Raw genomic sequence first — 26935 nt, forward strand, 5'->3', positions numbered from 1 at the left:
ACACACACACACACACACACACACACACATTGACCTAAATTAGACAGTTCTTAGTTAATTAAAGGATTCAGTAATTAGTAGATTGTTAAATAGGGACACATTGTCTTCCTATTGTGCTGTGAGGTTTGCGTCACCTGGGGTATCGAGATTAATGCCTTCTAACTGGAGCAACACAGCGGCGGTTGTAAACAATAGCTGGTATCACAGTTGGTAAAATAGTCCTAGATCCAGATGGTAAGTAGAGTAATCTCATGAAGGGATTGACCAATTATTGGCTTTGTTAAGCTAATGCTGGGCCTGTGCAATCAACGGAAAATTGACACAGCTATTTTGAATCTGTAATCAACTGCGTTATTTGATTATACTTTTTTCTTCTTCTTTTTTTTAAAAAAATGACGATAAATGAATTCTAAATAATGATATTACTACTACTACTTATGACTTATGACCAAAAATTATCACAGTTTAGTAGAACATCAAACCTGTGTTGAAATAATCAATAAAAAAGGGGAAAAAAATCCTCCTCCCACCATATTCTTACTGTCAGCTGTCTGGCTAAGAAAATATCCTGTGTCCATAGTCTCTTGTTGTTGGTTAATGAACTCACTTGATCATTGCTGCTTTCACTCATGTCAATAAAGACCCAATAGTGACTCTCAGGGATGTGCCATGCTGAAAAAAAAGTAGTGCATTAGGCCTAAAGACGAGTGTAGTTCATTCATCTACATTATTGTCCATTAGATTAGCATAACATTGGAATTTGTCCTCGGCCCTGGCGTGACAACACATACCATACAAGACAATATACAGATATACAGCAATTATGCATCCAATAATTTTAAGTGACCAAGTGGCAGTCATAAAAGTCTATTGTTTTATTACTGGCATGTTACTCTATTAAAACATGAAAACAATGTGTAATACTCAGCAATATTTAACAATAAATATATAAATATCCTTCATATAAAGTAAGTGTTGGTGCTGGTTGTGGGTGGAGGAGAGGGGGCCTGTTGAAACAGGCTGTTATTGAGAATGGTTGCAGCTGATGGGATAAAGGATTGTTTTGTAATTGCTCTTCTTAGCCTTCAAGACTTAGAGTCTGCGGCCTGATGGCAGCAACTAAAATGCTGAGTTCATTCGTTGTTACTGATGTAAATGCGACAATTAATTGTGATATTGATTTCAATTGATGTTGGCCAGCCTTAACATCGCTTTTTGAATTAGCTCTTGCACTTCTGTGACTGTGTTGTGTTGCTATAAATGTGCATGCCAACTTGTGTGTGTATTTGTTTGAGCACAATATTGGCAGTGTGAAGATTTTCAATTATGAGTAGCTGTGCTGGAAGAATAAGCAGTGAAACTATTGGCTAACCATTTGTATCATTTGCAATTAGTGTAAGAACTAAAGCTTGATTTTCTTTCTCTCTCTCTCATCCCTTGGATTTAATTGGCTTTTCCGTGTAAAAATGTGAAAAAGTCACAAAGACGGCGGCAGCTTTCCATTTAAACAGATTATGGATGGAACAGTTACCAGTGAGGGCCAAATAGCCTTTGTAATCCTCACAGAGGACATTTAATTAGACATTTAAAACTGGCCTTCTTTGCTGTACTCTCTCTCTCTCTCTCTCTCTCTTTCTCTTTCTCCCTTTCTCCCTTTCTCTCTATCTCTGTCTCTCTCTCTGTTGGTCTTTCTTTTTCTTCCCTATTCTATTTCTTTCTTTCTTTTTCTTCCTTGTCACTTTTCTTGTCGCACTCCATTTCTTCCTTTTTCAAATATGTGAGTGTGTATCGAGGACACACAACTGTACACACACATGCACGCACACACACACACGCACACACTCACAATGCAGGTGTTGTCAGATATAATAAAACTCTTCTTCAGTGGCTGAAAGACTGGAATAGTTTGTGCTGCATGTTAATGCTAAATGAGAAACAGAGATGAGAGTAAGAGAAGGGGGTGTGGGGTGGGGGGGGGCATTAAAATGAGGAGTTCTGTATTTTAACTTCAGTACTGTCAGTGCAATGTAGAGCAGGAGGGGGAAAGAGAGATTGAAAAAATGAGGTTGCAGAGTGTTAGAAAGATGCTGATTGGGGTCACTGGAGGAGAGCAGAGGAAGAGAAGGAGGGACATGTGTTTGATTCATCAGCTGTTAACTGAGTGCTTTCATATCCGTCATCCTCAAGCTCCATCCCAGTGTTTGGTTCACAAACACATGCTCACTTACTTGTGTAGAAACATGCTGTGTAATGACTGAAATTGTATTTACATACAAGCATGCACACACAAAAAGGGTTCATCAAGAACATCAGCTCCAACAGAAAAAAAGACTGAGTTCCTTGCCCTGTTGCTATCTTCTTTGCTCTCTGTAAAGTTGACTCATACTGTGTAGCACTAACATCAACTTGAAAAAGCCCATCTGGCTGGCGCTGTCCCTTTGCACTTTACTGAAGGAATCATATGACTCATAACTGTGTTCTTGAAATGATAGAAGCAGTTGGATACTTATTTGTCCATCTAGTCTGATTGTGTCTATGTCCTGTTTGTGGTGACACTTTGCTGTGGTTTCCTTGATGTACTGTGTAATAATGTGCTGAAGATGTGTACTTTTCAGTGAATTGGTGCCATGTTTTTTGTAATTGGCTTCATACTGCACTCCTAGGCAAAGCGATTTTCTCACAGAGATTATAGTCAAATCCAATGATGCATAGATATGATACTATACTAGTGCTGCCTCTTGAAAGTCGAAGGCTTGAATCATCAGTTGGAGACCCTCAGTCGACTGAGACTGCTTCAAGTCAAGCAGTCTTTTTTTTCTGTGCATTGTACTTCTGGAGACATTTGGTCACCAGAGTTTGCCATGGAGTGAATGCGAGAGACCACACCGTAAGATGAAGGAGCGGTGAATTTACAGCTCACAGCAAGTTAATGAGACTCAATCTCTGGCTTTTGTTGATGTGCAGTGTTGGCAAAAGATGTTGCTGCACATTTATGATCCATTGTTAGCACCTTTAGCTTGTTTATTATATTACGAGGATGCCACTGTCACACAGAATTTCCTGCGGAGCCCCGTTAAATCTTTTTGTAAACTATTATTATTATTATAATTATTATTATTATAACAAAACAAATCATCGAATATTCATATTAAACAGCCAAATCCGATTCAACTGGCATAAGTCTGAGTCAGGTACAGCCCTTTACCATACACACTTATTTGCAGGTACACATTAGTGCTACAACGATATGAGTGCTTTTTCGAAATTCATTTTGATTCTACAAGTACTGTAGTATTTGATTATTTGATATTATTTGATATTTGATATTGTGGCTTTTGTTAAGGTGATTTTTTAAACACTAAACCACTGGAAATAATAGAATCTTACACCTGCTGGGACTCTATATTATAAGACACATTTGTAAAAATATTGCACATTATGTCAGTCATTTTTTCTGAGTTTTATTTTAGCAGCATCATAGAGCAGTGGTGAATAAACTGATATATTGTTTTTATGGTTTTATCTTATTCTTAAATTCTTCTTCTCTACATTAAATAAACTTAAAATAAACTTAAACTACTTACACATAGGAATGCATATTTTTGCTTTTGTGCATACATGGAATTTTAGTTTTGATCCCACATCGTGTTTCTAGGGTCAGTGTATATTTGGGATTTAGTCCAGAAAGTCTGCAGCCAGACTTTGATCAATGGATATTGTAAATGTAATATCCTGCACTGTAAAAATGTTGCGATGCATATGCTGAGAAGATTAGTACATTTATAACCAAAAAAATCTCCAAACTTATCTCTATGAGTTAACAGTTAACGCTGTACCAATATGGCAAGTTAACAGTTTATCTTTATAGAATTTTGTAACCTATTTCATTGGACACGATTCAGATCCTCTATATGTAATTATATATTGCCATACCAGTATATATTGTATAACAGTACATTTTCTGCAAATTTATGTGTGATTTTATGGGTAGATAATAACCAGGAATAACAGGATTGAAATTTGTTTTTTGGCTAACCCTGTAAATCCATAAATACCAAAATAAAATTGACATACTTCATATCCAAAAATCGTTTTAATCCAATGCTGGCATTAAGCAGTCTGCTAATTATTTTTTAAAACTTTGGCCACAGCGGGCTGCAGAGGAATTAAATGGGATAGCAGAATCTCTAGAGTATAGAAGTGTCATATTGACCAATCCACTGATAATACACATTTGTATTGCTTTATGAAATGTAATTAACAAAGTCATGTCTTGATGTAAACAAAAGACAATCTGAAGCCATCCTCACTGTGTTAAAATTAGAGTCAGGCTGATTTCTGCATCTGTTAGTCTGGTCTGCTGTACCAGTGTAAACTGGTTTGATTTTATGCAAACTGCCTAAACTTGGATTTGTCATTATGAAGCATTGTGGCAACCTGTGCTGATGGCTTCAGGGCACATAATCCAACATATACTGCATTAGTAATAAGCAATAGGACAACCAGATTAACATAATAACGTGTTTAGAAATGGACTAATGGTGCCACTAGTGTCTGACAGGGTGTGCACAATTTACTGGTGAGCCAAAGTTGGCAATATGAAGGAGATCAAATTGCACTATAGGTAAGAGGAGGAAGGATGCGCTTGCCACATGCTGTGTTTGTTCATATTTTTTTTGGGCGATGAAAGGAGACATTATAAAATTAGTCTCAAAGAAAACTACGCTGTGCCAAAATGGCAACATTTGGATTTGAAGCCGTAGGTGAACCAAAAAATATAGACAAAGCAATATCAGTTGTCCTACTGATTGTGGTGCAGCTTCACTCTCTGCTTCTTTTTATTTTGGCTTTGTTAGCTCTTGATAAACTGTTTTAGAAGTGCATTATTTCCACCAAGCAGAATGAGGTCACTACTCTTGCATTTGTGGTCTGCCTCAGTCTCATTATGTTCCACTTGGACGTGGCTGTTGAGTCAAATGTGACACAATTTTTTTACACCAGCCTAACACAAGTAAAATAATTTTACCTGACCGCAACGGGGCCATCAAAGTTACATTTACTCACCATCCTAAACAATCTAAACAGTCATCATACCATTTATCTTCCCGCTGACAGGTTTACTTATTGTGAAAAGAAGTGCTGACAAAAGGGGACAGATTTTTAAAGTGTCAAAAAAATAATAATCCATGCTTTCAGTAAACAGTATGTATAAACTGTGTAGTCGTTTTCAAAGGCAGTTAAATGTACTTATAGTCCGTTTATGCAGTTCTCTGCCAAAGTATCCCTTGCCCCTTTTGAGTTATATGGGACTAATTAAAATAAAGTTTTATACTCAATCCTCCTCCAAATGCTTTATCCAGTCTGATCTGTTGTAGCTGGACTGCTGAGCCTCATAAAGCAAACAAAAAGAGAAGGAAATGGATTGGGAATAATGTAGCTAATACTGATCCATCAAAACCTGCCTAGATTGGCTAGGATCCCATACTGTGGATCAGCTTTGGAAAACAATACTGTACTGCTTGAGAATTAGCTGCAGGTGTTAAGTAAAAAATGACACCTTTCTGGCTTTCTGAGGAAATAAAAAAACAAAATAGCTTAACTGAAATGGCTGCATCACATGGTTCTAAAGAATGAAGTTTTGACAGCTGTTTAGTTCAGAAATGTAACCTTAGATACTCAAAGAGTACAAAAAACAAAAAGCTTCTTCAAATTTTAAACAAATGGCATTAACCTATGATAAATTGTCCAAAAAGTTGGCGATAAAAAAAAAAAGTTACTTTTTATATTTTGTTATAGGTAACCAATTCTGCCCTTGAATAAAATGGGCCATTTTTTAACCTCTGTTTGTGCTTGGTAACCCTTTTACACTTTGACTCTAATTTAGGCAGATTTATTGTTCCAGAAATACCCAAGCAATGAAAAAAGACATATTAAAAAATAAATGAATAAAAACAGCAGTCTGTCCTTGTAGTGAATAAAAATGGACATCGAGGGTGAGCCTGATGACTAACTCCAAGTTGCCACCCTTCTGCCAACCCCAACACACACACACACACACACACACACATATGCACACACATGGGCACACACAGGCACACACGCACACACAACTGAGAAATGTTTATTTTAATGAAATTATGTCAACGGCATATTTTTTTAAGAATAGGCCAAATAAAAAAAACAAATATAATCTGACTTGCCTCGCTTCAATTATATAAAGCAAACTATGTATTTATTGTGAGATATCGAGAAGGCAGCTGCTGTTCATCTATCGTGATGAGTCCTCACAAACCTCAGTGTAAGTTTGAAAAGTGTTATTCTTATTTTCAAGCTTTGTTTTGAGGGAGAGGACAATGATGCCATAGAAATAAAAACTGTGCTACAGTTTGGTTGGAAAAACACAAACTGGGCCTGTGCTTCGTTATGTACAACTTTATCAGGCTCAGTAAGCCCATATGACATGTTTTCCACCTTCATGAAAGCCTGAATAGAGCCTGAACTGGAAGTTTTAAGATATAATGGGTGTAATAACTGATTTCGCACTGTTCTGATGGTTTTGTGTCACAGCTCAGTTGCTGTGAAAGAGACAGTCCACATGATTGGGCGAGACACAGCAGGGTAGACAGTTTGCTGTCTGTCAGATCAAACAGCTGTAGACTGCAAGGTCTGTCGCAGCTTGCATTCACTATATTAGAAACTGATCAAAGCCTGAGAAATGGGAGGAGATGTGTGAGTGCATGTGATTTAGTCCACTGAGTGAGAGAATCACATTTAAAGCCCTGTAAATCCATCCCTCCCACTTGCTATAGTGTTGACAGTTGTTTTCAACAACAACAGGAAAGTACTCCTACACTAGAGTCTGAGGTTCCCCAAAAAGCTTAGGGATATTTATATTTGGAAGGATCTGTGTCAGAATGACCTTGGGTATGCAGTCAGTTTGGGAGATCTTGCCTAACATTAGGGTTATACCATAGCCTGAAGTTGGATTCAAAACAGTTTTTGGCTTTAGGCTTCTATTTGAATCTTTCACTTGATGTTAGGTATGGCAGGCAAGAATGGGCTACACAGTTGGAAAGTTACCTTTGACTCATTGAAGACAAAAATTTTAGAACTGTAGTGAATGTATTTCACACCTCAGATTTCCAGAAAGATCAGTCACAGGAAAGCAAAAATACATAGTCATTGAAGATTGAGTGAAAGAAGTTGCCCAGAGGTGAGAGAAAACTTCCTGACAGAAAAGCTAAGATTTTTGTCTGTGTAGGACACATATAAGTTGATCAGCAAACCCGCAATAATAAAGTTGAATAATGAGGCCCTTTCTGTCTGTAGTTAGCAACAGAGTTGAAGGCTTACTCAAAGTTAGCCTTGCATATAACCTCCTGTGGTGATAATTAGAGTTAGAATCTGAACTGTTGGAGGTTATTTTATAGACCTCACAGATATGAAGGTGAGGATGAAATGATAAGTTTGATGGCAACAAGCCAAGATGAATAAAAGTGCATTGACATCAAATAAAAAACTAATAGTCATTCAACTAGCAGGTTCACTATATAACAATATCCCAAGTATGTTGGGAATTTTCAGAAACAGAAGTTAAATCTCTTTATGTCTTTCTATCTATCTCTTTGTAACCTCTTCAGTATCACCCAACAAGGATGGTATATATTTTCAATTCCATGTAAAGTGTCTGTGTGTGTCTAGATAAGTCCTATCTATTATTATTATTATTATTATTATTATTGTTAATGTCTACTTGTAAAAGTAATGGATTTATTAAAGTGCCTCTTAATATGTATTCCTCTAACTGCTTATGTATGAAGAGCTGTTTTGTTTTTAATTTAGAAGAAGAATAGTCAAGGAGCTGACCTGGTTCTAACCTTCTTTGAACAGACAGTGCTCCATAAAGGCTACAAACAGTAAAATATATCTATTTCATAAGATGGATCATAGAGCAGTCAATCCAATTATAGGTAAACTGATTTGTTGATTTATGGAGAAATTAACTGGCAACAGATACAAGTTCTTGCCATTTCCAGCACCAACTGTATTAATACCATATCCACACTTGTTTTTCAAGACTAATAGACTAACTGTAGCTCTTGCTTTTGTGCTGCATTTAGCTTTCAGTTGTAAACACATCATTAATAGTGATACCTTGGATGAGTCCAAGGTCATGATGAATGATAGCCTCTTTGAGATTGCAGTAGTATTGAGTATGCCAATTTATCTTAAAAGTAAGACCCCATTTTCTATAAACCTCATTATTTCTTGACCCAAAGAAGTCACTTTAGTTTGAGTGTCTTTTGCTTTGCTGAAGGGGATAATAAGATCAGACAGTTTTATAATAATCATCCACCTCTATCACTACATTTCCTCTCACCTCAAAGTCCTTTTGCAGGTCTTGCAAAAAGAGCACAAATGATTTGTTGATAAGCCAGTTAACAGAAATTGAATCTGTAGCTATTTAAATAATAATAATTTAAGTCATTAAGTCAGATCACTAATCTGAGCCTAGGGTCATTTTCTTTGTCACACATGATAACACACTTACCAAACCTAATGTCTTTGTCTTGGTTAAAAAAAATCCTGCTTTTTATGGCATTATCCCCAAGAAGTAACATGTTGCTAAAAAAACTACCCTTATTTTTTGAGTATAATTCTGCAGGAAAGTGTTTTGTTGTTTGTTGGTCGTGAACCGTGGTCTGCAGCGTGGCAGGCATCTGGTGACACGCCAACCATCATCTCTTCCAGCTCTCAGTGTAAAAGTCAGCCCACATACTATGTCACCAGTATCCAAAATTAACTTTTTGACTCTCCGACTATTGGAACTGTGTATTATTTAAAACATTATTATACCAGTACCTTTAAAATGATACCAACACCAATTGAGTATTTCAATAATCATTCAATAATAATACTTCAATGATTCAATAATCAATATGTGAATGGAGTGGAGTGTATACTGTTAAACTTCAATTTTTTGCACAGGGAATAAAGAGTTTCCATCTTGGTTCAAACTATGGGACCTCCATGTTTTTATTTTATTCCCTTGATGAGTTTGGGCACAACACTAGCTTCCAGCAGACTGGTGGCAAGGGATAGTGTGTGAATAAGCTGATGTCCCATACAGTGAAACTCGTAGCGCTCGAGACAGTCAGGTTTAGTTGCACCATTTAGATGTGTGACACAGACGGCCCAGGAGCAGTTTAGGAGCAGCAGAGCAGTGTGCCCCTGAATGAAATAAAATGCAGCAGAGATTCTGGAGAATAGTTGCTGTTATTACATGGCTATTCAGAATAATTACCTGACCCTGTTAGAGATAGCTTTCTGAGATTTACTCGCAAAACAGAAAATCTACCAGATTGTGGTTCTTGGCTGGTGTCAATTTCAAATCGTGTGTGTCATCTTACAAAACTTGACATAAAATGTACAAATGTAACATAACAGTCGTTTGCAGAAACGTATGCTGCCGACAACAAGTTTTTTTTTTAATTGGCTTCCAAAGGCAGGCACAGCATAAAATGTTTGCAAGGCTTTGCAATAAAAAAAAAGTACAGCTTTAATCCAACCATGACCATAGTTAAATTTCTTGTTGTAATCATAACACAATTAACATAAAGTAGAAAAAAACAACCTACATTATTAATTAGGGGTGTTTGTGCATATGGTTATTACATACTGTATGTGCTCTGAGAATGAGATAACAAGAAAGCGCTGTGAGAGAATTAACATGTAGCAATGGGTGGACTTGCAACCTATTGGAGCAAATGAGGTCAGTGGGCACGGGAAAGCCTTCGGTAGCATTATTAGTAATTGCAGGTCCCACTTTTTCTAGGGATTGCAGCATATCATTAGATCCAGTGAGATGCATTAGTGTGAGGGATAGCAGTAGCACCAAGCTGTATCTCCCTATGGTCCTTTATTAGCCACTAATCCACTGATGATCGTTATTAGTGAGAAAGGAGTGTGTGTGTGTGTGTGTGATGCATTTTGGCATAGTGCTCCGTATATTAGCCCAGTGATTTATTATCTGGGTAATGCCGTCCCTTCTTCCCCAAAGCTGCATTGTCCTTTTGCCAATTAATTCTGAATCTGTTACGACCACAGGGAGGGAGGGAGGGAGGGAGGCAGGGAGACAGAGAGAGGGGGAGATACAGAGAGAGAGTGAGAGGGAGAGAGTGATCATCAACAAATACATTGGTTGAACCCCAGAGTCAAGTGTATTGCTTTATTTTTTGTAAGATGTGGCTGGTTAATTTTGCTCTTGTGTCTTCTTTTGATGTCCGCTTACGTTTTTCTTTCCAATGTTCCCTCTCTCCCTGTCTTCTTTAATGCCATTGATTTATGCAGTTGCTTACTCATTGTTTCCTTCTTTCGTTTGCTTCTTAATTCTTCCATCTTCCACTTTTCGTTGTTCTGCTGTTTCTATAACAACCGCAGGGTCATTTTTCAGCCTCTGTGTTTCACTCTTAATCCTATTCATGCGACACTCAACTCGCATTTTCCCAGCTTCTTTTTCTGGCTGTGCTGTATATTACTTAATTGCACCCTGTTACTCTGGAAATGCTTCTGTTTGTTTTTCTATCCACCTCTCATCATTCAGTGTACAATCAAAAAAGCATTTTCTCCGCTCACTACTTGAGTTTGTAGCCAGAGAATGTGAAACGTAAAGATGCAGTATATTCATCATCTGGACCTGTTGTTCAGCCATCACTAAATGCAATAAGTGTAGCAGAGTTAGTTATAAGAATCACCCCTTTTTTGTGTAATAGCTACCAAAACTGACATAACAAAGAGCCAGCCTCGGGCTCCAGCCCTGAAAGTACTCCTTTGCTCCCCTGCTGCGATCAGCAAACACTGCTGTGCAGCGTCTTCTTTGTGTGTGTGTGCGTGAGTGGGTGTACTGATGTGGTCTGTGTGGGACCATAGTGTGTTTTGCTAGTGTCAATTTGATTGCTGTTTACTGCGGGTGCAGATAGTGCAACACTGATTATAATTACTAGTTGAGATGCAGAGATGGCCTCCTCTCAGATTTTTTTGATTGTATGTTGTCCACATGACACATTCAGGAATATACAGGGAGATGAAAGTTAAAGAGAAGCCAGAGTAAATGAATAAAAACAGATGAGAAAAAAATACCAGATGACATATTGTTGTGCATTTTTCCCTTTTTTTGCTTAATCACTGGTTGCACAAAACTTGAATTTTCCACCAGAATTATATAAAGGACCGTTTTTAACTTTATCCCCGAAACAAGGTATTGTTAGTCATTGATAATATGTGGTGCAAGAGTGTTGGGTGATATGATGTTATATATTGTGCAACTGTAGCAATATATCCACTGGTAGAGATCTGGCAATGCCGTTTTTACCACGGGAGCAATCCTGGGCAGGCTATGTAGTATATCAGGGTTTAGTCCTCATGCGATCTTGCAAATTGTAAATACAGAAACCTGTAACACCTGAAATTATTGTTCTCTGGAGCCTCAAAGATTCCATTTTGAAAGAATTGTAGTTTTACTGTTTAGAGTTTTTAAATTTTAACCCAAGTGTTGTCACATGTCAGGCACTTGAATTTTGTTAGTACTGAGGTTCTAAATAAGAAAGGAGAAATTAATTCATTGTGATGAAGCATAGTATAGATATTTTAAACTTCTTAACTGAATTGACAGAGCAATTACTATAGTGTGATATATACAGTTACAGTGATATAAAATAGGCTTGGGCGGTATGTAATATTTAATTTTTCACTTTTAGCTTTTCAGACAAATGAATACACAATAGAAACCCACAAGATGTTTGGAAAAGTAATTCTCACACCTATTTTTCTTATAAAAAAGATAAATACAACTGTGCACATTTGAATTCAACTTTCCCTCGGTCATTAAAGACTTGACGCAGTTTATCATAAAAGACACTTCATTAAACTCGAGATAAACTAAATAAAGCGCACCCAAACCTTATTGGTTACTCTTGCTCATAATCTTGTTAGTAAATCCACTCTTCCAAAAATCATTAGGTCCAATTTGTTGGACGTAAATGCTTAATTTACCAAGTTAGATGTAAAAAAAACATGCTGTCATTCCCATTGATCTCTGCCATTGCTGGCCACAGTCTGTTTACAGTCTTGTAACTTCTCCCTGCACCACGAAGTGTTGCGGTGTCTTTAAGCTCAGCTCTGTTCCAGTAGAGACTGGTGGTGTGCGCTGTGCACCACATTCAGTGAGTTTTGTGGAAAGAGAAGTGCCTGCATATATGTGTCTATATTTTTAAAAAATATATATACCTTAGGGATTTCTCAATACCCTGGTTTACCCTAATGTCGAGATGCCGCCCGAGCCTTATATAAAACTACACATGCCGTGATTAAAGAGTTGTCCATGGTGCTTATCCCTATGGTGCACCAGAGCTTTGCTTTGTGTAGTAGGCTGTAAATCCAGAGCACCCTAATTAGTAAATGGCTGCAACCAGCCATAGTTTTTCTTAATAATATGGGCCTTGTCCTCTTGATTAATTAATATTGTCCATGAAATGTCAAAAAATGGGGTAAAATGTATTATTTCTAATCCAGTCCATGGTAACTTCTTCAAGTGTCTTGTCCAACCCAAACTTCATAACCTAAAAATTTTGTTTACTTTTTTGACAAAGAAATTTAAAAAAATCTTCACATTAACGAAATTAAAGGTTTGTTTGTCTTCAGGGAAGCATTTGCTTTTGTTTCCTACCTGAGAAATACTTAATACTGTGCATGCACAACAGTAGTTTTTAGACTTGTACAAACTGCTCTCCTCCACTTCTTTTTGGCACTGATTTGTCCACATATTTATTTTTTGAGCTGGCAGCAGTGCTACTTTAACCAGCTAGTATATAGCAACTGCTGTAATGATGGTCTATTTTCCTGGGCAGCACAGGCGGTTGGAGTAAAAGAGTAGGCTATTGCTGGCTGACTGTCACAGGGTTTGCTCTGCTGGAAGAGTTGTCAGGCTGACAGAGAAGAACAGAGTGGTGCTCTTCACTGAGACAAACAACTCTCTAAGACACACAAGAAGAAAAAACAAACAAAACGCCTTTCACTTTTACATTTGAATTAAGAATATAATGCAACAAGCGAGCACAACCTTATTCACTTTTTGTCTAAACTTGACACCAAGCTATTTGGTATGTCTGTGTGTAACAAGGATGCTTGAAATGCTCCTAAATGGTCCATAAAGAAACAAGAAATACTAATGAGAGCAAAGATGGCATCCATCTGTTTGTATTGAATTTGACTAGCAGACCAATGTGGAAACCTATATTGGCTGTACCCTTACCAAATTCATAAACATATTGTTTGGTACAATGTAACTGTGAATGCAGCATTGTGTTTGTAAATTTATTATACAAACCCACATCTTGCTCTGACAAATATTTGCTTGCTAAAATATGGATCTAGCCAGTCAAGTAGGATGCCTTTCTGAACTTTGCAAGCATTGCAAGCTTCACTGTAAGCATGAAATGCCCTTTCCTCAACCACTACTTCATGTGTTGCAATGGTTTGTTCCTTACATTCATTTTATTCCCAGAAACAAAACAAACAAACAAAGAAAAGTTTACATAAACTTAAAATCACTGTGCAAAAACTGTATCAAACATGGTGTCTGCCTTTATAATTGGTTTACCAGTCACCGTGACTAACCCTCTCTAAACTGTCCTCTTCTCCCTCCTGTTCTTTTCAGGTCCAGAGTGGTACTTGGTCAGAGTGGAGTTGACTGTGACAGATGTAAATGACAATATTCCAGAATGGACCATGGTTCCTGCTCCCTACCTTGCCGTGGTTTCCCCTGATGCCCCTGCGGGCTCGCTGGTCTACAAGCTCCATGCTGAGGATGGGGATGAGGGGAACAACGGTGAAGTGGAGTACTTCCTGTCTGATGGTAGGTTATTTTTTCTTTTCTCCTGCATGTCCTAATGTTAAACATTTTATTTGAAAGGACCCGTTCTGCTATGACAAGTACAAATGTACTTAACCCTGTGGAAGGCACCACCACTAGGTTTGTATCTGAAGTCATAAGATTTCAGCTTTTATGATAAAGAGTTTTAAGTTTGGAAAGAACACACTTGTTAAAAAAAAGTGTGTTTACTAATAAAAATACTTAGATTAGTACATAGATTTATATACAAAACCTCTGAACATAGGTTTTCACCATAGGTGTTCCCATTTCAAAAAAGGTCTGGGTTACATCAACAGTTTGCTTGGTTTTAGAGGAGTGTTTCATCATTGGGGTGTAGAATACCTTGGGAATAAATGTATCAAGATCAACACTCTTTATAAATATTTTCCATGATGCTAAATCAAGTCTGTTTCTGTTGCTCATTGAAACTTGAGCCTCCACTGAGCCATTAAATATTTCATGTACATGTAGTTATTTTTCCAGTGTAATGTAATTCAATTCTCCACAACGAAAAAATAATTGCTTGTCTTATTGTTTGCCATGTAATGATTTCTTCTGCCCATTTTGGAATCTGTTAAACCACTGTTTATAAAGAGACAGTCATTCCAATTTTCCCCGTGGGGTGACAGAGAATGAATTGACAATAGAAACGACAAGAAAAACATAAACATTGAAGTCAGTGTCTAGACTAAACTTTTCAGTCATTTGAATTGATGCTGGTTTAATTGTTTTGTGAAGGCAAGATTGACTGTGAATCAGACTCAGTAGGATGCCTTCTATCACACAGAGTCAAAAATGATAACTACATCACATTTACAAAAGTTTTATTTGGAAGTCTTATCATACCCCTTACTGGCAGTTTGTGGATTTCAACAGTTTCAGTCTTTCTGCTCTTTGCATCTCATATCTCAACAACTTGAAAAACTGGCTGTCCAGTCATATTTAGCATCTTACTGTCACACACTCGGCATGCGTTTACAGTATTGTTGACAGCTCTTGACAGCAGCAGTATTTACACTGCCTCTTGCCTTGAAGTCCTTTGCACTGCATGACTCTGAGCTGTAACCTAGGCAGTTTGTTATGGATACTGCTATTTTCTCCTTTTATGCTGAAAGCATTCTCAACATGAAACCACAGACAGAAGTCTGGAAGAAAAGGGTCAAGATCAACCCAGCTTCAACTCACATCATGACAAAATCCATTGCATCTCTATAGTTTATCTCCTGAAAATTTTAATGAAAATCACTCTACTTACCAATATCCTGCTGATATCTAGGATTTAATTGCATCTACAGCTATCTTACCTCACCTCTTACCTTTCAGTGTTTTCAGTATTTCCTTCAAATTGCTTTTGAAGGTATCATTTGCCTCAACAGCATACTAGGTTATCTATTATACATAAAAAGCTATTTTGAACCTGTATTAGCTTGTATTCTTTTTATGTTCTACTGTTATCTGCATATTGATTTTATTTTTATCTTGTCTTTGATCTATTGCTTTCCCATATCTTGTTCAACAAATCCAGTAATTTTAATGTGTGATACATCAAAACTCATGCTACAAGTTAAGTTATGGCATCTCGGTAAAAAAAGTGTTGGGGACTTGGAAATGTGTAATTAAACAAACTACACTAGTGATGGATGTGGAAACAGGTGATATATTTTTTTTTAATAGAAATGGAACTGGTACTCCAGAGAGCAAACATATTGCTTTGATCTGCAGGTGGTGATGGTCGTTTTGAAGTTGACAGGAAGAACGGCCAGGTGCGAACAACGGGCCTTCCCCTGCAGCGGGACAGGGAATACCTGCTGACAGTGGTGGCTGCTGACCGGCTTGGCAGCCGCAGTGCTCCTGTCGTCGTCTCTGTGGTGGCTGGAGCCCGGCCACCACAGTTTACCAATGCCTCCTTCACCATCGCCATCCCAGAAAACACTCCTGAAGGACAACCGTGAGTTTATACATACACATGCAGAGATTAAAAAAAAGCAAAAAAAAAATGCTTGGTCCTTTCCTTAAGATAACCTCCATGACCTCCAGAATTGATGTACACTGGGTTCAGTTGCTTTTTATTTCTTAAACCAGAAAAGTAATTGTGATGCTGCTTTGCTTTTTCCTTTTTAACCTTTCCAAATTGTGCAACAAAAGTTTTATCCATTGCAACTTGTTCTATTACCTAACTTGTAAAATAAAAATTGAACAAGGAATTTGAGAGTCAGACAGCTGTCCTTAAAAGTAAAAGTTGCGTGTTTGAAGCGCTTTTGCTGCTGCAGTCAATACGTGGAGAGATAAACTAAAAAAAAGAACAAAAAACATATATATCCTAAATAATGAACATAATTTATAACTGAGGTAGAGTCACATTTCTACCACACTGTCTGTTAATGGGTGCCAACACTGGAATTATCATAGAGTGCTGTGATTGATGTATGTGATGATTCATTTATGTATCAACTCATTTAGTAACAGTTATTTTGGGTGTAGTGTTGTGACCTGTGATCAGGTGTGACTGGTGGTTGTTTGACATTCACTTTGACTTAATTGCTGACTCCACTGTCATGATATAAAAATCCTTTAAGTTCATTTACCATTGTTTTTCTTTTAACGAGGTTACATTAATTAAAAAAATACATAAAATGTAATGTCCCAGTGCTGTTGCTTAGTGCAAGGATGTGCACACCCTCATCTTTATATAAGAGGTGACTAGCTTTTATTTCAATAGTTTTTAATACAACACTCGTAAGATGCTCGTGTAATCTGCTCACAACATGTGTCTATATTTCAGTTGTTTTTAACAATAATATTAACATAAAAAATGTTTTTTAAGAGATTGCAGACTTGTTTCTACCCACACCTGCTGCCTTTTAGCATTTATGATAACAAAGATCAGACCAGCCAATCAGCTCTTTTGCATGGAATAACACGCATCAATGCTTTGGTCTGAGCAAAAATGATTTGTGTCATTGAGTCACCTGACTTAACGTCTGTTCAGCATATAGTTTGGGTTATTTGCTGTATTACTTATCCAGTTTTTAAGCTCATGTTTAAATTTTCAGATGTCATTTATGAACTGACTAATACATAGAGAAGGCAATGACATGCATAGATTATTACACTCGGTTTCCCCACTTCATCAGTATGTAGTCCTTTCAAATGATACTAACCATTTTCCAACAATATCTCCATTGGAATCAGCTTGCTGTTGTATGGATCCAGCTTATGTATTTTACTCTAAAATTGCTGTGGATGGCTAATTTGTAATTGCTCCAACTGGAGAGTTGGTCCTCTCTTGAATAACCTAAACCTTTTATCGAAATTAAATTGACAGGATTCTTTCCATTTTTTTTTTCTCCGTATTTTGCTCTGGTCCTAACAATTAAGAAACATTTTCTCTGCTGACCTTAAGTTTAACCATAACCCATTTAGTTATTAATTCCAATAAGTTTGATTTTTTTCTACACTGCTTCCACAAAACAACCCTAACACTGCAGAGAATTTCTGTATTTCATGATACAGAAGGTCATAAAGATGATTATAACTATGTTCCACATTATCCTGAGTTTTCTGGCCATTTTCCAGTTGATCTATGACCTCAACAAGCGGCTAACAGCACATCTCAGAAGGAAGAAAATTAACAGGAAAGTTTCCATTCCTTCTTATAACTTACTTCTAAAAGTTATTAAAGAAGATTAATGCAACATTCAGAGCATAAACAACGATTAGCTCTGTAAAGATATAGAGGAGTAATGGCGTCCTGAGCAGAGTCACAGTCACACTCTGTGTGTGTGTGTGTGTGTTGTAATCAGAACATCTCTGTTCTCTTTTGTGGTAGACAGTCTGGCCAGGCATGATGGTGCACGTGGCTCCCAGTGTATCACACTGCCTAGCTAGTCACCACTGCTCTGCATCGCTTTCATATAGTAGTTACCACTCATTAACCTGTCCCAATCCACTGCCGCAAAATGCGGCCTCTCAGAAGCACCCACTTTTTGGTTTCCCCCGTCAATTACACAATCTGTCAGCACATACACTGTAAAAATAGTGGACAAAGCTACTGTGATGTCACCCATTTGTTTGTAGACTCTGTTGGAAGCTTTAAGTTTGGCATTTTGGCCATTGCCATCTTGTTTTTTTTTTTTTTTTTGTAGCCAGAAGTGACCATATTTGGGCAAAAGGGCAAAAGGCAGGTGCTGTGAGAAGTGAGGGGTGAAGGGAGAAGAAGAACACTGTTAGCAGACAGCTTGTCGCTCAAAGTGGCCCATCCTTAACTGTGCGTTTTTTTATACTTGCTGTTCGTGATATAGTCATTTTGTGTGTTGCACGTTGAACAAGCACGTTTCAATATATCCCCCACCCCTGGGCTAAAGAAATAGACAAAAATGTTTTTGCACCTGGCTGTGAACATGTTTATTTCTGCCATAAAGTTTGTCATTTTAACATGGGGATTGACTGAGGGATTGACTGGCTTCAGAAGCCAGTCTCAAATGGCCATTCAAAGAACTGTGGTTTTTGGCACTTTTGTGTTGGGCACAGAGGTTGCCGTTTATCAGCACTGTTGCCCTTGTTAGCACTGTTACCTGCTAACTGCTTGCTCAGCCACATCCATGTTGAAGGCTAAGTGCAGACAACGACACTGAATCATTGATATGCTCTAAATGTCACATACAGGAAGCCTGCTATGATTATCAGTCAAATGACTACTTCATATCCAACCCTTTCAACAAAATCAGATGGTGTGTGGACATTACATTCAAGACAAATTTTAAGTCAGTAGGTGATGTCACGCTATAATCTGCAACAACTTTACCCCTCATAAATAGAAGTAAAGTTGTAATTTTTTGGATTTAACCCCTTAAAGCACACAGTTTTTAGAATATTTAAAAAAAACAACAACACAGGGCTTCCGTTTTTATTTACACCCTTGACCATTACAACTCTAAGAAAAATATCATCTGCAAAAATGATCTCTGTTTGCAATACGTTTATTCAAGTCACCACAAATATAGACAAAGTCTGCATCTGCAGAGTGTATCAAAGCCAGTAAACTGCTAAAGAAAAAAAATGATCTGGAAGTGCTAACACATCTTCATGTTGATATGCAGTGCACGAGTAAAAGCACTGCCTTTAAGTATTGATTTGTACATCGCTTACACACGTTGTTGTTTTGTAATGCAGTGGTCCATGATGAATGGAATGCATGCTATCTACACAATTCATATGTAGTGTATCGGTGTGATGTATGTCTAAATATGCATGTCACATTATATACACATTTCTGCATGCCTTCACACATTATAGTGTGGATCCTCACTCATACATGCACATACATACAGCCTCAGACTCTGACTACAGTGGTACAGTTAGGACTTGTGTCCTTGGATAGGTCTCATTATCCCCTTCCAGCTTCCTTTATTTGACTGACACATTTGGCAAACCAATAAAGTGGATACTCCAGTCTGTTGTTTACACGGCTTTCATCAGGGAAATTGTGTGAGGGTTAGATAGCATGTCTAATAAATAACAAGCAACAACTCAGCTCAGCGTTTTACACCTGTATGCCTCCGCCCCTCTTAAAGCACTCTGGACACTGTGTACAGAAATGTACTTGTCTTTACTTTACTGTTCTCTTCTCTACTCTACTCCTCATTAGCTGTCAGGTATTTTAATATATTTTTAACAGCTCTATTTTAACATTACATGGTTTTATCAATACTCTAATCAATTCGTGATTATTTGTGTCATTGTAACAATATATGGACATAGCGTGTCATTATTTCATGATTTTTGCTTGTTGTCCAACTTGAAGTTTGGATTATGCATACATTTTCCATTTCATACAGTGGTATAGTACCTGCATTTGGACATGTATTCTGATACTATGATAATTTTTTTCAGCTACATTTATAAAACCAAGACCTCACTCTATTTAGTTCTAACCTGCTCAGTTACTTTTACTCTGGTATACAGATATGTGCTCTGCACTTCTTTTTTTCATTTACAGTCCATGTTGGTGTACACAAATCTACTTTAATCAAATCTTATCTCCTCCACTTGACTAAATTTAACCAACTTATTCTTCCATTCATATTGGAATTGAGCCTTATTTCTAATCTACTTACATCCGGACTACTCTGCATATATGTGAGCGGTCTTTGCTCCTGTCCATTTCCCTCTTCTATACTCAAGTCTTACAACTCAACATTCCCTAACTTAACATGCAGCAATTGTTGCCCACTGCACCTGAGGTGGTACTAAGGAACATACTTCACACTACAAAGAATGGGTTTTAAGATGCAAGAGATATTGTGATCAACAATATGCCTCTTAAATGTTTTGCTGCCCTGTCATTTATTTCTCTGTATAGGCTGTGAACAGTTTGCACAAGTTAACATTATGTCTAGTAATGTTTGGTTATGTGTTTATGTGTTTATTCACAAAATCTTGTAATGTTTTCTGTAGCAAATGTTTTTGTCATTAACTTAAATAAAAGCAAGAGGACAAAAAAAAGGTTGAGCTGCACACTGCATTTCGTCCCTCATCAGATTCTTTACCTGCACCTCTCTGTTTGACGGTACGAAGCAGAGAGAGCGGGTGCTGCTGATGCATCCCTCGGGGCAGCCTTCCTGTCTCGAGGGAGGCACTCAGCACTGGAGAGTTGGGTAAGCGCTGGCCTTGTGCTGGTCTCGTTTACTCTTTGCTCCATTCTGTCAACTTCCTACTGCAGTAGGAGACCCACCATGAATTTAATGATAGTCGTATCAAAAAGTCATTCACCCTCATTTACGAAACAAACTTACGACAGAAAACTGGGTGCGTGGTTATTTCCATGCAATGCTTGGCATTTTTTAATGTGGATATAAATGGAAGCTGCATCACAGGTGGTGTATCTGTGTCACCTCTGCCACCTGTTTTGCCTGAGATAGAAGCAGACTCGGTATGCAAAGCCACAAACTCCTTTGTTTGGGTCATTTATTAATTTTTATTTGAATATTGTCATAAAACATTATTATATGAATATTATTAATATTTTGTAGGCTATGGGCTTGACCACAGCAGTGATTTATTTCCATGCAGAGTTTTTCGCCCTTCCTTTGATTGACTTTTTAGGCTGTCAAACAGAACAAACCTTAGGATGTCAGAGTTTCCATTTCTAGTTCAGAGAATGTTCTCCTCTTGGTCATATTATGCCTCTCCATGTCATAACCTCTCAGGACGAGGCCTCTAAACTGGGAATGTATTGGGGCAGGCTATTCAAATTGTTTTAAACTGCCACATTTATCAATGTCTGATCATTCCTACACTGTGATCAGCAAGATAACAAAATTTCGTAAAGCTCATGGGAACCCCGTAGTAAGATGATTTCTGCTCTGGGATCTGCGCTGTTTCGCACATTACATTGATAAATGATGGCCATTGTGTGTAAATATATTTGTGCCACTGTCACCTTTCTATTGCCATAAATCCATAATGTCACCAAAATGGAAAGTCAAAGCAGATCCTATGACAAAAGCCTTAGAGGTTCTTCGGTTTTGAGTATCGATAATTCCAGATTATAGGTTGTTACATTCTCAAAGTGTAAAAGGCCTATCTGCTATACAAAATTGTCCTCCACAGAATGTTTGGAAGACATCTAACTCTAACCATGCTGATATATTCTTTGCTGTCTTCTGCCCCTGCAGACAGTCAATGGTACACTTTTCTCCATGTCTTCCCAGTTTCCTGGTCACACCTGCTGTGTCCTTCCAGAAGAAACCAATCAGCTACAGCCTTCTCATCAATCCCAGCAGTCTCTTCTCCATCTCAGCAGAGACTGGCGAAATCAGCCTGACCCGCCCTATTGACTACGAGAGCGACCAGCATCGCTACCTGCTATTAGTGCGAGCCAGCGAGGGCCTGGACAGCATGAGCAGTGCAGCGGAGGTTTGTGTCTGTTTATATGTGAGTTGTGAAATCCAAGTCACAGTTCCACTGTCAAATTCAATGATTTGATAGTCTTCAAAACTCAAAGAACATCACAAGGTTGTCTTGTCAAGTCTTCCACAGTCTGTACAGCATGCTATAAACTCTATCTGACAAGTCATCAAATTAATAAGTCTTCTACCAGTGGGATGATGTCCTTTTACTTGTTTCTCATGTAGCACGGCTGACTTTGATCTGGTGTATACCCAGCTACTGTCACATACTTCTTGGGCAGAATTGTAGACTCAATGCAGCGATAGTTGGCTGGAAGACGGCTGTTGAATCGTGGTCACTAGTGGTGATTATGATATATCTTACAGACAATAAAATAACCACACATGGTCATAAAATCCCAGACTGCTCTGAAACGTCCTTGAGCTGGACATGCATTAAGGCTGCTGAAAAGCTGTTAGATTTAATGTTATTGATTTACAGTTGCTGTATGGATGGTAATAGCTGTGGATGTGGCAGTTAAAATGATTGTTTGGTTCTAAGGCGTCCTGATTGGTCTCTTTTTTGTTTAATAGGAGGCATTTTGAACTCATCAGTGCCACATGGGTTGTTGTAGAATGCCTTTAACCTAAACTGATTGTAAAAGACGGTTAAAACCCTCAACCTATGAGACAACTGTTCATGTCGAGTATTAGACTGAGTATTGTCTTCAGTCAAACTCAAATAGACTTGTCTATCTGGAACGACTGCGCTGGCATTCCCAGTGATTTCCTTATGTTGTCAGGAAGTGAGAGAACAGCGGCTGACCGCTGCAGGCATCGATGCATCTGGTCTGGTTTCCATCATTACTTTGGCCTCGGGCTTAAACATGTCCTGCTGAACCGATCTGTCCTCAACTGCTCTGCTCTGGGCCCCTGCACACCACAGAGCACCAACAGCCTGTACGGAGATAGACAGAGAAAGAAGAAAGCTGTAGAATGAGAGGAGGATGACTAGATTCAGTGGTGAGAAGAGACGGAAAGAAGAAAAATGGAACAAAAGAAATGAATTGGTAGGGAGTTGGTGTGTGCCCTGCTCAGCCCACGCTGCCCTGTGGCCTGCCTCCTCAGCCCTCTGCTTGCCCTCTGGAGCCTGGGTAAGCTTTTTGAACATCCTCATGTACAGTCCCATCAGCGCTGAAAAGCCAGCACCTACTCAACACTGCAACCCCTGCCCCCACAGCCGCCTCTCTGTCTGTGCAGTGCACCACCAGATAGAAACTGTGCTGTGTGTGTGTGTGTGTGTGTGTGTGTGTGTGTGTGTGTGTGTGTGTGTGTGTAATGCACCGATACTTCATTTTATTTTGTTTTATTTTAAGATGATCCTTGAATGAAGTTGATTTGTGGGGTAAATTAGTGATACCATCTCAAAAAATATTTATATGGTTCTATAAGATTAACATTTTGTAATATTTGAATTCTGGCTCCCATATTTTACTGGTTAATACTGAGTACTCTGTTTCAGCAGTGGAAAAGTGGTGTTGTGCAGGCTAATCTTGTTGACAGGGTAAACCTTTTACAAATGCTCTGTGCCTTATATTAGCCTTAATGCCCCCATATGTGCTCTTTTCTGCCTCCTGAACAGAATTATGGTACCAATCATTAAATCACATTGGAACAATTAAGAGGATAATGGAGGGCAGAATGGCTACAACAAATGTTAAGTGGTTTATAGGGCATGGCAGTGACGAGGCAAGATAAACACTCCGCTGTTTAAATATTCATACTATTTACTTCCCTACTGTTTTAATTTTTTTTTTAAATTATTTTTTAAAGAAAAATCTTAATGCTAAGATCTTTATTTATGCTGTTGTGTTTAAGATGTTTTCTTGGCTAACTGACATGTTACATTTTAACACAAACAGGCAAACCATCCAGGTGTACCTAACATTAGCCCAAGTGCTCCATGCTAAAAATGTAGTTCATGTAGACTGATTGTACGGTAGCCCACGTTTTAGCTCATATGTTACAGCAGACATAGTACCATTTAGAATATTCCTTGGAATAAGTTACATTTTGCATTCATATTGCAAATACATTATATAGTCTTTTCCTGAAAGCACTTTCATCGTGAACATTTCCAACATTAAACAACAAGTTTTGTGTATGTGAGTAAGTAAAAGCCAGGTGAAAATGCTGTTCATTAGATGTGCTGATGGTTAGAACTGACAAGATAGGATAAAAAAGTAGGTAGGGCAAGATACATCTTTATTGGTCACAACTGGGGAAATCTAGCTTTTGCAGCAGCATGAGGATAGAACTAAATGCAGATTGGTATAGAAAGTAGAATGAATAAATAATTAGAGGTACATAAACTAAAATATTAAGCGGATAAAATAGAAACTCTAAGCGCATTAAGAGAAAAAATGACCTGGTCAAGCAAATTGTGCTGATTAAAATGACTGTTGTGGGATTAATAGCAGCAGAGTCAACAAGTCTATTTGAAGAGTACACACCAGACTAATATATAATGTGATATTGTAATGGTGTTCATCTGTATCAATATAATACATATATTATAGTATATAATGCAAGAGTCAATGTAGTACATTAACATAACATAGGATAATGTTGTACTTTATGATATTGTATGGGATAATGGGATATGAGACATAGTATGAGTCTGTAATATAGTAATAAAAATAAAATAATGATACTACAACTACAACGACTACTACTACTACTACTACTACTAATAACAATAATGATGATAATAATAATAACCTATTCATAAAGCACCTTTAAAAAAAAGTGATTACAAAGTGCTTTGATAATAAGCAAAGCAAAAGAGAGGAAACACAGAGGCAATATGTCATTAGAAGCCGAACACCACAATAAAAGCCAAACAGTTATATTGAACTAAAGAACTAAATTGAGGTAAAATTCCACAAGATTAACAACATATCAGAAAGAAGACAGATTAAAATAAGAAATAGAGATAGGAATGATCATGAGAACATATCTGCCGATACATACAGCAAAAAGAATGAAGAAGTAAGGAAATAACAACAATTGCAATGATAAAATTGCTACAAAAAAAAAGATAAAAAGATGACATCACATAAAAGTAAGTCAATAAAATGGGTTTTGAGAGGTCTCTGTGACCTTTAATTCCTCAGGTGGGTCGTTCCAAAACCAAGTAGACCTGGTGCCAAAGGCACCTTTAAATTCAAGCCTCGACTTTGTAATGGCAAAAAGGGCACTAGCCGAGGATCTAAGGCTGCGAACAGGCTCATATGGGGTTAACATGTCTGCTATGTTGTTTGGGGCCAGAAACCAGACGAGCTTTAAAAAGTGATCAATAAAATTTTAAAAACAACTCTGAAACTGAAGAGAAGCCAAGATAAGTGGCAAGGCATATGTGAGGCGAGAGTGACTTTGGTGTCAGCCAGTACAAGAATACTGCATACCATAATCCATTTCATGACTTATAGTGTAAATAAATGAATATAACATAGAATAGAAGATCAGATATAATATTGTATGTGATAGGACAGGCTGTGATGTGTTGTGATTATGTCACGGCAGAGGCCACGCCCAATCACGGGACTATGCTAATGATGCTTCTGGTTTTTATACTGCTACATTGTCAGGGGCGGGGTTATGCTGACTATAGCTCCAGTGCATCATTAAGCTATGGTTTTAGACCCGCCCAAAAAATCTTAAAACAGGAAAATGGTGAAAAAACAGTCAACCGTCTAACTCCACAATTAAGTACTATATGGTAAAGGGTCTTTGTAACATGGTTTCAACTATCAGTTTCCAACACTTAGAATGTGTTTTGAAACAAATCTCTGAATTCACTTTACACGGACTTTGAAAGTTTATCAATAGCAATATGAAGGTTGATGACACATTCCATTTGGAAGCTAGTTAAATGATTTGTTAGGCTTACTTTTTTTCCACTCAGTTTGGCTGAATCAGACGCAATATCAGACAACGCGTTGAACTCCATTTCAACTCTGCGGAGTGGGTGGATTCAAAGGTCTGTACCCAGGCAAACACAGTGATACTGAATTATGTAAAGGAATTAGATGTCATCGATGTTGTATGCGGTTGTTGTACCACAGCAAACAACCAGCAAATCAAATTGATTTGGGCCACACTTATTTAAATTACAATATATACAAAATAAATATATCAACAGATTGGCAAGGTATATAATCACTCCAGCAGAGAGACAGTGCAAAGGGAAAGGTCTAGAGTGCCTCGAGTAAACCAGACACTGTAGAGAAATGGCTTTGTGTGCTGTGTGCTGTTATAGACTGTGCTTTCCATTGGTGTTGAACAGTCTGATGGCAGCAGGTACAAATCAGTGCCTGCAGCGCTCTTGTTTTACACCGGGGTGGGATGATTCAGTGGCTGAATGAAGCCTGTGAAAACTCAATATGGAGAGGATGAGAGGTGTTGTCCAGGATGTCTTTGATATGGTCTTTCATGCTCCACACTGTCCAGTTCCAGCCTGACCACAAAGATGGCCTTCCTCTCCATCTTGTTGTGTCTAATGTTCTCACCAGCTCTGAGGGCATCACCCCTACACACCTTGGAAAAGACCAGCGCTTGTCAGCTCTGACTTGGCTCTCCTTGTCAAGCTTGCCTGATTCGTAGCTGGCAGTTATCGGTGCAATGTCTTTGCTCCATGCAATAGCACATATACATTTAAATATGACACTAGTTAAAATTAGGGTATAAAGCTTTGTCTCTTTTGCCTTTGATATGGCTGTTTTTTTTTAATAATATTTAAATGGCAAAGGCTCATAGCTTAAAACTTAAGTTCTAAACTACAAGAATGATCCTGTAGACACTTATTTCCCTGGAGCTTTCTGTTCTATTCCACTTCTTCAATACTTATGGATTGAGAAGACTGATTTATCCAGATGATGGTGTGACTGGATTTTCTCATTTTGGAGTGTGAGACATTTTGAATCTTTTCTTTAGCTTATCAAGGCCTAAAAAAAAAAATTAAAAAAAAAATCTGCCATTGGGTTTTTTGTATCAAGACACATTATGTATTATTTCTTTGCTGTGTTCACTCTGTAGGTTTGGAGTTGTCACAGTA

General features: G+C 37.9%; 1 protein-coding gene across 2 annotated transcripts in view; it reads left to right on the top strand.

Moving 5' to 3' along the window:
- LOC121943534 (neural-cadherin) overlaps positions 1–26935 on the top strand; it is a 398280-nt gene that overhangs the window by 101486 nt on the left and 269859 nt on the right. For both annotated transcript variants that reach the window (XM_042487073.2, XM_088081016.1), the window contains exons 2-4: positions 13715–13912; positions 15653–15878; positions 21643–21847. In XM_042487073.2, coding sequence (XP_042343007.2) covers positions 13715–13912; positions 15653–15878; positions 21643–21847 — 629 coding nt within the window. The remainder of the gene's footprint in view (positions 1–13714; positions 13913–15652; positions 15879–21642; positions 21848–26935) is intronic.

The sequence above is a fragment of the Plectropomus leopardus genome, chromosome 1 (genome assembly GCF_026936395.1).
Source record: "Plectropomus leopardus strain MGB_pleo_1.0 chromosome 1, ASM2693639v1, whole genome shotgun sequence".
Lineage (NCBI taxonomy): Eukaryota > Metazoa > Chordata > Actinopteri > Perciformes > Serranidae > Plectropomus > Plectropomus leopardus.